At 41.0% G+C, this 14,269-nt stretch overlaps 1 protein-coding gene across 1 annotated transcript in view; it reads left to right on the plus strand.

Annotated features, from left to right (window-relative positions):
• Positions 1-14,269, plus strand: part of DNAH9 (dynein axonemal heavy chain 9) — a 310,542-nt gene that overhangs the window by 65,673 nt on the left and 230,600 nt on the right. The window contains exons 16-17 of the mRNA XM_082440696.1: positions 776-972; positions 1,077-1,501. Coding sequence (XP_082296822.1) covers positions 776-972; positions 1,077-1,501 — 622 coding nt within the window. The remainder of the gene's footprint in view (positions 1-775; positions 973-1,076; positions 1,502-14,269) is intronic.

Raw genomic sequence — 14,269 nt, forward strand, 5'->3', positions numbered from 1 at the left:
ACTGCCCGTGATGTCCAGCACGCAGCAGTCTCCTAAATACTTTTACAATCAAAAAAATATATGAAAATAAGTGGTTATTAATAGTCTAAGCGTTTACCTTGTACTTGGAACATCTTGTTCCATATTATGTTTTGATTTAAATTTAACAAGACAAGTTAGTCTAGCAAGTAATCAGGGGTTTGTTAATCATTTATACTGTTTTAAAAAATCTTATCACTACAGGACTACAGAATTAAAATAAGTTCTGTTTTTACAGAAAAAGAGCAAAAGGGATAGGATTGTGACTTTCTTTTTCACGCCTACACGACCTTGGACAAGCACACCCTCGTTCCCCTAGTGGCTGCCAATGGGGAATGGCCTGGTTTGTGCACAGGAAGAAATCAGCTGCTTCCAAGAAACTGGCTTTGCGAAATCAACCTCTTCTCAATCAGAGGCTGTACTGCCTCCCAGGAGGTGTTTGGGGATGTGGAAGGGGACTGGCTTGGGTTGATCAGTCACTAGGACGTGCTCTCTGAGGACAAGGAGAGTAAATGTCCTGCAATGCCCAGGATAGCCCTGCACAAGAATTAGCCTGTTCCAAATGTCAGTGGTTCCCCTCTCAATAAACACTGCAGGACCGCCACCCTCACCTTTTCTGGGTTGTTAGCAAATTTTACATTTCCATTTTCTTATACCCAAACAGCTCATTAAAGGAAAGAAATGCTCTGAGTGCTTTTAAAACAGTATTGCATTTTGCCTACGTTACCCATTCTCTTCTGTTTTCCTTGTTTTTCAGAATGTAAGGCAGGACTCACCCCGATATTTGAAGCACAACTGAGCTTAGCCATCCCAGAATTGGTTTTCTGTCCATCTCTGGAGCCTGGAGTGAAGGGTGGCTTCTACGACATTGTTGAGGGTCTCATCACCAGCATTTTTAGGATATCGTCCTTGGTTCCACGGCTTTCCCCTCAAAACGGCTCTCCCCACTATCAGGTACTGGATCTGCAAGCATCCTGCCCTCTCATCAGATCTGGAGCCCCCTGTGAAGTGCTGTGAAGTGCTGGTGTCACCCACCTGCTTTTGTCTTGCTCCCCTAGGTTGACTTGGAGGCCATGCCTGATCTGGCAGGCATGCGGGGCGAGCTGATGGGGCGGATGCGGGGCATGATGACCCTCTGCTGCGGCTATCGGAGCACCCTCAGCCAGTATTCCTCCCTCTACGGGGAGGACCGGAAGGAGGCTCTGGGCCCGTTTCTGCTGTATGGGCACATGCTCACAGCAGAGGAGATGGAAGCCCATGCTGAGGACGGCATTCCAGAGAACCCGCCCCTGCTCCATCAGTTCAAAGCGCAGATCGACTGCTACGAAAAGCTCCATGAAGACGTGTGCAGGCTGGAGCCCATCCAGGTGTTTGACAGCTGGATGAAGATTGATGCGCGGCCCTTTAAAACGTCTCTGCTGAATATAATTAAGAAGTGGAGCCTTATGTTCAAACAGCACCTTGTGGACTACGTCACTCACAGGTAACGCGGCCTGCTAGCTTCCTGGGCTGTCAGGAACACCATGGTTTTAATCTTCTTCACATTTTCCTCCATAGGTTCTTGGTTAAATTAAAAATTAAAACAGCTGCTTGGAGGTTCCAGGCTTTTGGACACCAGCAGTAACGTTAGTCCTGCCCTCTCATTTGTTCATCAGACCTGGCCTCTTTCTGGTTCGTTCTCCATTTGGTGCCCAGTGTGTGAAAGGCACTCAGTAAGTGGTAAATAATGTTAGAGACAATAATAGCAGATCTAACCTCCCTTCACAGCTCTGACTGTGAAATCTCTTTAAGCCTGAGAAGCAGAGGGGGTCTAATGGGCCTCTTAGATTTTATTTCTCCCACTTACTCCTTGTCTCAGATTATCCAGCTGTGAGGCACGGAAGCCCCTAAATCTACACACCCCTGATGCCTGCCAGTGCCACTCTAGCTGTGTGACAGATTGGATCTGAAACTGTCTGTTCCACCACAGACCTAGACCACCCAGCCCAGCACCAGGCTCTCTAAGCCAGAGCACCAACCTCTAGATAAATAATCAGGTTGGTTAATAGTCTCCCAGTCACTTCACCTTAGCCTTGTCCTCCCAGGTCTGCCACAGGCAGAATCTCAGCTCCCAGCCCCTCCCCACAGAATCGTATGGAGTGCCATGTCCCTCTGTTCAGTGGTCAGTCTTTGGTGCATTAGCTGATGCTGCAGGGGAGCCCTCCCCAGAGTTTGGTGCTGGTCTTGCTTGCTGCTCAGTGATGTGGACGGGAGACAGCCAAGTCGAGAATGCATCTGTTTACAAACATTCTGAGACTTTGCAAGGGTGATGGTTCTCCACTCGAGAAAACCCGCAGGAAATCATTTTGGGATGTTTCAAACAGGGCTTTCCAAGTGTTGTTTAAGGAGCAGCAGCCAGTTTCCCACACTTGAGAGGCAAGAAAGGGAAGCAGTGGTGGCAGTTGGGGAGGTGGCAGTGATGCCCCTGAATGGAGTACTGTTGAGGGGACAGCTCTGTGCTCTGTGGTCCCTCTCCATTAGCAGGTCTGGTGACCCAAGGACATGGGGACATGTTTCAGATGCAGATGTTATTATTATTTAGGTATGGCAAGGCCGACAGATCAGGAGATGACTGCTATTGAAAAGACAGTTTGTTAGGCTCATAGATCCCAAGAGGAGGGGGGCACAGCACACCATGCGGGGCCAAATGGGGGGCACCAGTGTTAATCAGGAAGCAGAGGGAGTGAGGGGAAACATGGGCAAGAGCTTTTATTACGGCTTCCATGGAGAAGAATGGGCAAGACTTTCTTCTCCAGGTTTAGGAGCAGGTTTAGGATTGGCTAGTTTTTTAAATAATTTTAACAGGCTCTGGGGTGTAGGGGCTGTCTTTTGTTGTCTGGTACCTGGCTGTGGGATTATAGGGCAGGTGAACTGTGGCCTGGAGAATGAGAGCCAGATGGAGGAGGTGGTTGGGGATATGGACTTTGGATTGATTGGCTTGCATTTGAAAGGCACAGTCAAAAGCAGGGTGTTTACTATCTCTAGGAACTGGCTAACCCTGGGAGGGTCAATCCCTCCAGGACCGACAAGGCCCCAAATGTCAGAGCATCAGAAACACAGGGTTGATAGAGGGCATAGTGACAGCAGCTTCCATGTGTCCCTACCAGGTGAGGCTTCACAGGATGTAACAGTTGTTTGTTTTTTTTTTAAATAAATTTATTTATTTATTTATTTTTGGCTGTGTTGAGTCTTTGTTTATGTGCGAGGGCTTTCTTTAGTTGCAGTGAGCGGGGGCCACTCTTCATCCCCGTGCGCAGGCCTCTCACTATCGCGGCCTCTCTTGTTGCGGAGCACAGGCTCCAGACGCGCAGGCTCAGTAGTTGTGGCTCACGGGCCCAGTTGCTCCGTGGCATGTGGGATCTTCCCAGACCAGGGCTCGAACCCGTGTCCCCTGCATTGGCAGGCAGATTCTCAACCACTGCGCCACCAGGGAATCCCGTAACAGTTGTTTTAACAGGAAAACACGTGATAGAGCACTGAGAAGGCCTGAGTCCTCCTTGAACCCCTGTTTCCTTGTCTCTGAAAGAAGACAGTTTGACTGGATTCCTGTAAGGTGCCTTCCAGTTTTAATAGTTGGTGATCCATAAACTGACTCCTTTGCTACACTTTGGGAGAATGTCTCATTGTGTTCTCAAAGATTAGATAAAAAATGAAATAATATGAACAATAAAAAATATTTATTATTGTCTACTATGTGCCTTGTAATTCTGTGATTTCCACCTTCTCTTAGTAGGTGTCAGGATTAATCCCACCTTGCCTTACATAAATACTTCATTTACTGTCAGAAATCCAATCCTTCGTTATCATCTGTCTTATTCAGCTTGGACTGCTGTGATAACTGCGATTTGTAATAAGATATATATATTGGATTGGCCAAAAAGTTCATTCGGGTTTTTCTATAAGATGCATGGGAAAACCCGAATGAACTTTTTGGCCAACCCAATATTTGGTCTTCATCCCTGTTTCTGGCAAAAGCTCCTATAACCCTTGTATTTCCTAAGTGGTGAGAGCCATAAAGGTATCTTTTGTTATGTTAATGGAACTTTTGGACCTCACCTATGGATGGGAGGTGGTTGTCAGGACAACCAACCATGTGATTAGAGGTTGAAACTTTCAGTCTCACTCCCCAGAACTCCAGGGAGGAGAGAGGGGCTGGGGGTTGAATTAGTCTCCAATGGCTGATGGTATAATCAATCATACCTGTGTAATAAAGTCTCCATAAAAACCAAAAAGATAGGGTTTCAAGAGCTCCCAGTTTGTGAATGTGTGGAGATTCGGAGGAGTGGTTCATTCAGAGAGGGTATAGAAGCTCCACATCCTTTCCCATACCTTGCCCTGTGCATCTCTTCCATCTGGCTGCTCCTGAGTTATATTCTTTTATAATAAACCAGTAATCTAATGAGTAAACAGGTTCTCTGAGTTCCATGAGCCACTCCAGCAAATTAATCAAATGCAAGGAGGAGGTCATTGGAACCTCTGTCCTATAGCTGGTCAGTCAGAGGCAAGGTGACAACCTGGACTAGTGTTTGGGTCTGAAGGGGGTGAGGCAGTCTTGTAGGACTGAGCCCTTAACCTGTGGAATCTCCAGGTAAATAGTGTCAGAATTGAGTCAATTTGTAGGACAAGCAGTTGGTGTTGGAGAATTGCTTGGTGGTGTGGCGTACCCCCCTACCCACCCATAGGCATTGGAATTGGTATTAGGATCCTTGTAGCTGCCATAACAAAATACCACTGACTGAGTGACCTGAACAACACAAATTTATTTCTCACAATTCAAGAGGCTAAGAGGTCTAAGATCAAGATGCCAGTCAATTTGATTCCTAGTGAGAGCTCTCCTCCTAGCTTGCAGACAGCTGTCTTCTCACTGTGTCCTCACATGGCCTTTACTCAGTTCTTGTGCACAGAGAGAAAAAGAGAGATGTCCCTCTTCCTCTTATAAGGCCACTAATCCCTCATGGGGGCCCCACCCTCATGACCTCATCTAACCCTAATTACCTCCCCAAAGGCCTCAGCTCCAAATACCATTGCAACTGGGGGGTTGGGGCTTCAACATATGAATCTGTGGGAGACACAGACATTCAGTCCATAGCATCATCTTAACTCTCATCCCCATTCAGCTCCTTATGCCCTGATCTTACTCAGTCCCACCCTTGCCCTTGCAAAGCCCTCCCCTGTGCTCTTCCCCTGGACCTCAGGATCTTGCATCAGCAAAGTCCACTGTCCCTTCGTTTTCTCTCATCCTTTTTTTGCTCTAACTGAAACCCAGCTCTCTCCTGAGGATACTGCTTCCCTGCAGCCCTCCCAAGTAGGGCTGATTTTTCTCCTATATCCCTCTTACCACTGGGCCTAGAGGTAGATGAGATATTCTTGCTCTTCATTGCTGCTTCCAGACCATTCCACCTGGTCCTCCCTCAAAACCTCCGGCTTCACTGGAGTGAATTCTATCAGACAGTACAACCTGCCACTTGTCGCTGCCGCAGTCACCTGCCAAACCCTTAGCCATTCCTCCCCTTCGTTGCAGGTCATGTCATCTGGCTCAGTCTCCCTTTCCCATCCTGCTGCTGATAATCATCCCAGTGACTCAGCATCCACATGGAGCCTTCATTATACCTGCCTCTTATTTTCTTGACCTCTCTCTCCATTGCCCTTTCCTTCCGTCATACCTCTGCTACCTAATTCCATGTTGTGCCCTCAGTGGAGTGGAAGGAAAGATGAGCAAGTACTTGCTTCCCCTTCAAAATCTCAGGTTAAAGCGTTCCATTCTCTGACCACCACTTGGTATCTTTCCAGCTCTCTTACTTGGCAACAGTGCCATGCAAAGTTCTTCAGACCCATCAGGATTTCCAATCCATTGGTCCCGATGCTTTATCGGGATAGCTCAGTGTTTATCACCCTTGCTCCCCATTCCCATTCCCACCTCGTAAAACCCTGACTGTTTAAACTCAGTGCCCCACACCTGCACCTGAGCAATTCATCCTTGATGAAGGAAAAACAAACCAGTCTTCTAACCAATCTCATATTAAATTTATGAACATAAATATTTTTATGAACATTTTCATAGATTCTTCCCAACTCCCGTAGACTCTTTTTTTCCTCTCTCCTTAAACCTCAAATATCCTCTCTGCCCTTATAGCCTTGCCTCTCATTTCACTGAAAAATTAGAACCAACCACAAGAGAACTAACTCACCTTTCACCAACATATCTACCAACCTACCTGCATTTGAAGCCATACGTTCAACTACCTCTCCTGTTACAGTGAATAAGCTGGTTTTCTAAGTCCAGCCTCTTTCCTCTCATCTACTCGAGAACTTACTTCCTTAAATATTCCCTACAAACAACACCATCTATTTTCATACATTTTCCACAGCATGCAAATATATTGTCGTATCTGGCATCCTAAAAAAAAGAAAGGAACACGGTCCCAGGAGTCCTTCCAGCCACAGCATCATTTCTGTGTGCCCTCCTTCATAGCAAAAGTCCTCAAAAGATGTGTCTGTACTTGATCCCTTTACTTCTTCATCTTCCATTCTCTCTCTACAAGAAATTTTATTATAAAATGTAGCATAGGGGCTTCCCTGGTGGTGCAGTGGTTAAGAATCCGCCTGCCAACGCAGGGGACACAGGTTCGAGCCCTGGTCCCGGAAGATCCCGCATGCCGCGGAGCAATTAAGTCCGTGCGCCATAACTGCTGAGCCTGCACTCTAGAGCTCACGAGCCACAACTACTGAAGCCCACGTGCCTAGAGCCAGTGCTCGGCAACAAGAGAAGCCACTGCACTGAGAGGCCGCGCACCGCAACTAGAGAAAACCCGCCCACAGCAATGAAGACCCAATGCAGCCAACAATAAATAAAGTAAAATAAATTAAGAAAAAAGAAATTTTTAAAAATGTAGCATACATATGATTTAGAGAAAAATATTAAATACTCGCATTTGCTTTATCCAGCGAAGAAACAGAACATTAGCTACATTTTAAAATTCCCTTATGTACTCTTCCCTGATTAAATCCCTCTTCCTCCCTACCAGATGTCACCCCTGCCCTAAACGTGAAATAATCCTTCCCATACTTTTCTTCAGGGCTTAGTATATATATATATATATATATATATATATATATATATATATGTACACACACAAACACACACACAGATATATATACATATATTGAGATTTGCATTTTAAAGCTATAAAAATGAAACAGTGTTGCATACTATATATCCCTCTGTCCTGTTTCTTTTATTCAGCATTATATTTGAGACCCATCCACGCTGAGAATATAGCAGTAGTTCATTCATTTCCACTGCTGTAGGGTATCCCATCATCTGAATATGCCACAATCTATCCATTCTGTGGTTGATATGGTTGTTTCAGATGGTTTCACTAATATCAATAAGGTTGCTATGCGTTCTCTTATGCAGCTATCACAGTATCCATGAGCAAACATGGCTCTAGGGTGTGTAGCTAGGAGTGGAATTGCTGGGTCAGTGCACGTAATGACAACTCTCGCCAAGGTGGATCGGCCATTTGTGAAGATTCCCGTAGCCCCACGTCCCCAACACCTCTTGCTGCTGACAAACTGTTTACTGCTGGCCATTCTGGTGGGAGCTTAGTGGTATCTCGCTGTGATAGACATTTTACATTACTCTGACTATGAATAAAGTGGCTCATCTTTTTGTGTTTTTGGATGAGTCATTATGCTTCCTATTCTGTGCTTCTTCATAGCTCTTGCCCATTTTTTGCTGGACTTTATCTTCTCCCTTTTTATACTTAGAAGTGACTTATATATTGTATATCTAATCCTTTGCTGATTGTACATATTGCAGATTTAGTCTCCCGTTTTGTGGCCCGTCTTCCCACTCCATTTATGGTATATTTTGATGACAAGTTCATTTTTATGTAGCCAAATGTGTCCATCTTTCCCTTGTGTTGTCTTCTTTTCTCTTGTTAAATAAATCCTTTCTTGTTCTGAGATCCTGATGATACTCTCTTACATCCTCTCCTACAAGTTTTATCTTTTCGCGTTAAATAGCTCTTTGTCGGTCACTGCATTAATATGATGCAGTCCTAATTACTGTAGCTCTGTAATAAATCTTGATATCCAGCAGGGTGAGTCCCTACCTTGTTCACTTCCATTAAGAATGTCTCAGTCATTCTCAGCCCTTCCTTACTATTTTACATACATTTTAAAATCAGTTTGTAGACGAAAAAATCCATTGGGATTTTGATTATACTTGCAGTGACTATAGATCAATTTGAGGAGAATTGTCATCTCTGTAGTAATGAGTATTCCTAAGAACATGTTGTCTCTCCATTTATCTTCCTTAATGTCCTTCAGTGAAATTTTGTAATCGTTTCCTTTAAAATGATTTTCACGTCTTTCTTAAGATTTATTCCTTAATATTTTATTTTTTGTTTCCTAGTGTAAATGATATTTTAAAATCATATTTTCCATGGAAATGAATTGACATTTGCATGTCGATTTTGTATCAAGTAACTCTACTAAATAAGTTGTTAATTCTAATAATTCATCTGTGTACTCTCTGGGGTTTGCTATGTGCATAATCATCATCTACAAAGTTATGATAATTTTATTTCTTCCTCCTCAGTCTTTTTTTTAAAATGCGTTTTATCGCTGTTTCTTACCTGACCACACTGGCTAGGACTGTCAGTATAGCATCGAATGAAGTGGTGATGGTAAGTATCCTTGTCTTGTCCCCAGTCTTAAAGTGGATACTTTCAACATTTCACTACTTAGTATAATGCTCTGTGAGTTTTTTATGGCTTCTCTTTATCTGATTAACGAAGTTCCCTTCTAGTCCTAATTTGTTAAGAGGATTTAGCGAAAATGGATATAACATTTTATCAAGTGCTTTTTCTCACTCCATTAAGATAATTCTGGTTTTTTTCCCCTCAATATGTTAAAGTTGTGACTATATCATTTGGTTTCTAATACTGAACCAACCTAGCATTACTGAGTTAAGCCCAACATGAAATACTGTCTTTTTCAATGTATTCATTGGTTGATTTTTTTTTTTTTCATTGGTTGATTTTGTTTGCAGATATTTTATTTAGCACTGAGGTGTCTGTGTTTGATGAAACTGGCTTTCAGTTTTTCCTTTCTGTAACATCTTTGTCTGATCTTGCTCTGTGGTTTTGCTAGCTTCATAAAATGGGTTAGGAAGTAACCTTCTTGTTTATTCTCTGTAAGAGTTGGTGTAAGATTGAAATTCTCTGATCCTTGAAAGTTTAAATCTATTGAAACATCTGGCTTGGTATTTTGCTTGTGGCAAGATTTTTACCTGTAATTTCTCTAATGTTTATAGGAATATTAAGGTTTTCTATTCCTTAGTAAGTCATATTTTTCTAGGGATGTATCCATTTCATGTAAATCTTCAAATTATTGTCATGAAATTTATATTATGCTCTTACCTGTTTAATCTGTACAGAATCTATGGTTATGTTCCTTTTTAGATTTCTATTCATTTCTATTGTGCTTTCTGGGGCTTCTTAATTAATCTTCCAAGAGATTTACAAAGAACAATCTTATCAACCCATTGATCCTCTTTATTATAATTGGATTTCTATTTTGATAATTTATTCTTTTATGTTTATTATTTCCTTCTATTTTCTTTGGGTTTATGTTCTGTCCTTCAGCTAAGTTAAAATGTGTGCTTTGCTATTCACCTTGAGCCCTCTGCCTCTTTTAATGTAACACTTAAAGTTATAAATTCCCTTCTAAGTACAATTTTACCTACATCTCACAAGTCTTAGTAATAATTAAGCTCTAAATATTTTTAACATTCATTATGATGCACATATATTTTTTTTTAATCTTAAAACATGGGTTCTTCTAGTTGCATTTCTGTCATTAATTTCTAACAATTGTATTGTGGTCAGAGAATGTAACATATGTAATAACAAACTTCTGAAATTTGTTGAATTTGGTCAGTTTTTATAAATGTTCTGTGCATATTTGAAAAGAATGTGTACTCTATAAATGTTGGGTATAATGTTCTGTGCATGCCTATTTGATCAAACTTGTTTTCTTCAAATCCACTATAACCTCGCTGCCTTTTTTTTTTGTCTGCTTAATTTATCAATTACTGAGATAACTGTGTTAAAAATCTACCACTTTGATGGTAGAGTGTCAATTTCTCCTTGTAATTCTGTCTCTTTTTGTTTCATATTTTTTAAGGTTATGCTATGTGAGCATACAGCATTTGACTTTTTATATATTCCTGGAAAATTGAATCTTTTAGCCACACGTTAAAAATCTTTTATCACTAGCTATATTTCTTGTGTTAAAGTGTGTTTTGTTGTATATTAGTATAACAAAACCAATTTCCTTTGTATGACATTTGCCTGGTGTCTCTTATTTTATCCTCTTGCTTTCAGTATTTCTGTGCCTTTATATTAGGAGAGATCTTTATAATTGGTATAGAACGGAATGTTTTATCTACCTTAATATCTTTCTTTTAACTGGAACGTTTTGTTCATTAATGTCTATTGTGCTATATTTGAATTCATTTGTATCATTTTATTGTGTCCTCTCTATTTGTTCTTCTTTTCTTTCTTGCCTGCTTTTGGGTTGAATTTTTTAAAATATTTTCTTTTATTTTTCCTTTTTCTTATTCCATTTTTTCCCTTCTGCTAATTTGGTTGTTGTGCTATCTAAGTCTTCTTTTCTAATAGCTAACCGTAGCTATTTTAAAAAACATTCTTAAAAGGAATAAACTAATCAGTACTGTTACTCTTTTCACAACCAATACAAGGACTTTAGTTTGATCTCAACCGTTCATACATCAAATTATATTCTATAATTCCAAGTAATTTCAATTGTTCTCTGCTATTTATCTAAACTCCACAAATCATACTTTATTTTTATACACTCACTGTTTATTTAAATTTATCTACATATTTACCAATATCTTTGCTCATTCCATCTTCCTACATTGCAGACTCGCTATCTGAATTGTAGTCATTAGAAGGTCCGTTAATAAGGTTCTTTTGGTAAAACTCTCATTCTTTTTCTCTCCAAATGCATGTATTTTGCCCTTGTTCTTGAAAGAATTGATATGTGGAAGAGAGAATTCTAGGATAACATATTTTCTGTAAGCCTACTGAAAATATTATTCCATTGTGTCCTGGCTTCATTTTTGATGTTGCATCGTCAGCCATCAACTTAGGGGTTTTTTTATTAATAGAAATCCGTCTTTTCCCTGCAGCTAATTTTAAGATTTTTTTTCACTTTTGGTAATCTGCAGTTTCATACTGAAGTACTTATGTGAGGGTTTCTTTATATTAATTTCACCTTGAATTTGTTGGGCTTCCTTGATCTTATATTTGGTGTCTTTCATTAATTCAAGAAAATTCTCAGCCAAGATATCCTCAGAGATTGCTTCCTGCCCATTCTCTCTATTACCTCCTTCTGGACCTCTTAGTACACTTGTTACACTTATACACTTTTAAATATCCCCCATGTATTTGAATAATTTTCAGTTTTCAGTTGTTTGTCTTTCTTTACTGCAGTTGAATAATTTCTCCACTTTTATCAGACAACAGCCTAATTCTCTCTTTTAGTTTTGTCTAAATCTCTTGTTTAATCCATTCATTGAGCTTTAAATTTTAATTATACTTTCCACTTTTAGATCTTATATTTGGTTATTTTACAGTTTTGCTTACTCATTTTTATACCCTCCCGTTCTTTGCTCAAATTCCTTCTTTTTTATTTATTCATTTTTCAAGTTTTAGAATACATTTACTAGAGGATGATCTTAAGATAACTTTTGATTTGTCAGCCTAAAAATGGTTTGTTTCTTCTTGCCATAGATCAAAGTTAACATAAAGGCCTATGGAAAATTATTAGCTTCTTTCTACTGGAATTGCCCGCTAACATAGCATGGTATGATCATTTTTGCATTGTTAGAACACATATTAAAAGTTTCTTTTCACAAAATAATGCCATCACAGGCCATAATTTTCATGTTATCCACTTCAATAAGTTTTGTCACTTCTTGAATCCATCATTCGATACAAAGGTCCACACACTATCACAGATTCTGGGCATATTTGGAAAGCTGCTGAAATCACCTCCATTCCTGACTATGAGACAATGCTGAATTTATGCTTGAACATTAAAGGCAGGTTGGGGCCAGGGTAAGGCATGGTGACGTGTTGAGAATGTAAGAGTTTATCTAGGCTTCTGAAGGGTGATTCCTAAAGAAAGCATTTCTGTACAAACTGATATATCATACTTAAAAGGATGAAGTTGTTTTTCTTAGTGAATCTCGAATAGATGTCTGGGAAACTGCAGGGAAAACCTTTGCTCCAGGTATGTGGGTCAGAAATAGTAAAGCAAAGCACCTAAACAAGAACTCTTTTGTCTTTTGACATATTAAATATTGCTATTTTATATTCTGCACCTGAATTCCGGTATCTGAAATATTCACAGGTTTAATTCAGCTGTTTCTGCTGGCTCCCACTCATGGTGACTTCTTTCCTTATGTACTTTGTGACTTTCGATGATAAAATCATGTTCCTTGGAGAGTAATCCTTTGAGGATTGGATTCTTGTTGCATTCCTCCAGAAAGGATTTTCATTTGTTTCTGCCGGTCATCAAGGGACTCTTCCAACCCCAGACCACTTGTATCTCAACTTAACAGCAGTCCATCTAGTGCCATGGTTAATTCGGGCGAGTTTCCATGCTGTCCCATACCATGCAGCCTGTTTACTTCTTGTTCACCCTTAACAGCGTTGCAACTTCACACGCAACTTCCCATTAGCTTCCTCACCTTGAGTGGGCCCTAGGCTTAATCACCTGTTCCCCAGTTCTCATAAGGAATCAAAGTAGAAGCTCAAGATCTCTGGGGTTCAATAGAAACTATCCTGTGAAAGCCAGCTTTGAACCTTGCTTACCTCCCAGAGTTCTTGCTTTCATACATTTTCAGCTTCTGGAGATTCCTTAATTTCATGCCACCTTAGTGATGCATTTTTAAATGATTTTGAAATACGTGCTTAAGCTTTTCTGTTGTCTTAGCAAAAGGGTCATTCATATTATCATGTACATCATACAGCTAGAAACAGAAATCCACATTCTCCAACTTATCCTCCAGTCAGGCCTTTATTAGACTGCTCAACTGAAACCAGTCTTGCCAAGAGCACCGATGATTTTCATATGGCCACATCCAATGGTGATTATCAGTCATCGTCTTACTTGTACCTCTCTGCAGTATTTGGTACAGCTGATCACTCCCTCCTTCCCAAACATTTCTTCAGGAGACCTCACTTTCTTGATTTCCTCCTTCAAGGTCTCCTTGACTGGACTCATCTCCTCCAGGACTCAAAATATTAGAACTCCTGAAACCTCGATCCTGGAATTTCATTTCTAGCCACAGCCATATTCCAGGTGATATTTAATCTAACACTTTGAATAATCTGTGTGCTGATAACTACCAAATTTATATTTTTAGCCCCGTCTCTTAAGAACTCTAGACTTAAATTCAACTGCCTAATAAGTATCTCCGTTAGGTGTCTGGGAGGCATCTCAAACCTAACACATTTATTTATTTATTTTGACCGGGCCAGGTGGCTTTCGGGATCTTAGTTCCCTGACCAGGGATCGAACCCGGGCCCCGGCAGTGAACGTGCCAAGTCCTAACCACTGGACCACCAGGGAATTCCCTAAACCTAACATGTGTAAAACTTATCTCCTTCCCTCTTCTCCCTCCAAAAAAACCCCAGTCTTCCCCAATTCTTCCCCATCTCTTTAAATGGCATCATCATTCACCCCATTGCCAGGAGTCCTTATTGATTTCTTTATTCCCTCACACCCCTCCCCCAACCCATTAGTGGGTTTTATTGGCTCTACATGCAAAACTGCCCTGAATCTGACCACTCCTCATGTCCACCATCCAGGTCAAAGCCAGTATCTTCTGTCACCCAGACAACCACAATAGTCCCTAAATGCCCCCCGGCTTCTGTTCCTGTCTCCCCACCCATGTCACCATCACCATCATCATCACCGCCTCCAGCTGAAATCTGTTCTCCTCCATCTATAGTTCTTTTTGAAAACCAGTCAAATTATGCCCTTCTCCTACTCAGAATTCTCACACTTAGAATAAAATCTGAGCTTCTTATCATGGCCAATAAGGCCTCCCAGTGTCTGGCCCTTTCTCTGACCTCTTCTCCCTCGGTGCTCCCTTCTCTTCTCCTTA

Source organism: Balaenoptera physalus, assembly GCF_965194825.1.
Source record: "Balaenoptera physalus genome assembly, chromosome: 20".
NCBI lineage: Eukaryota > Metazoa > Chordata > Mammalia > Artiodactyla > Balaenopteridae > Balaenoptera > Balaenoptera physalus.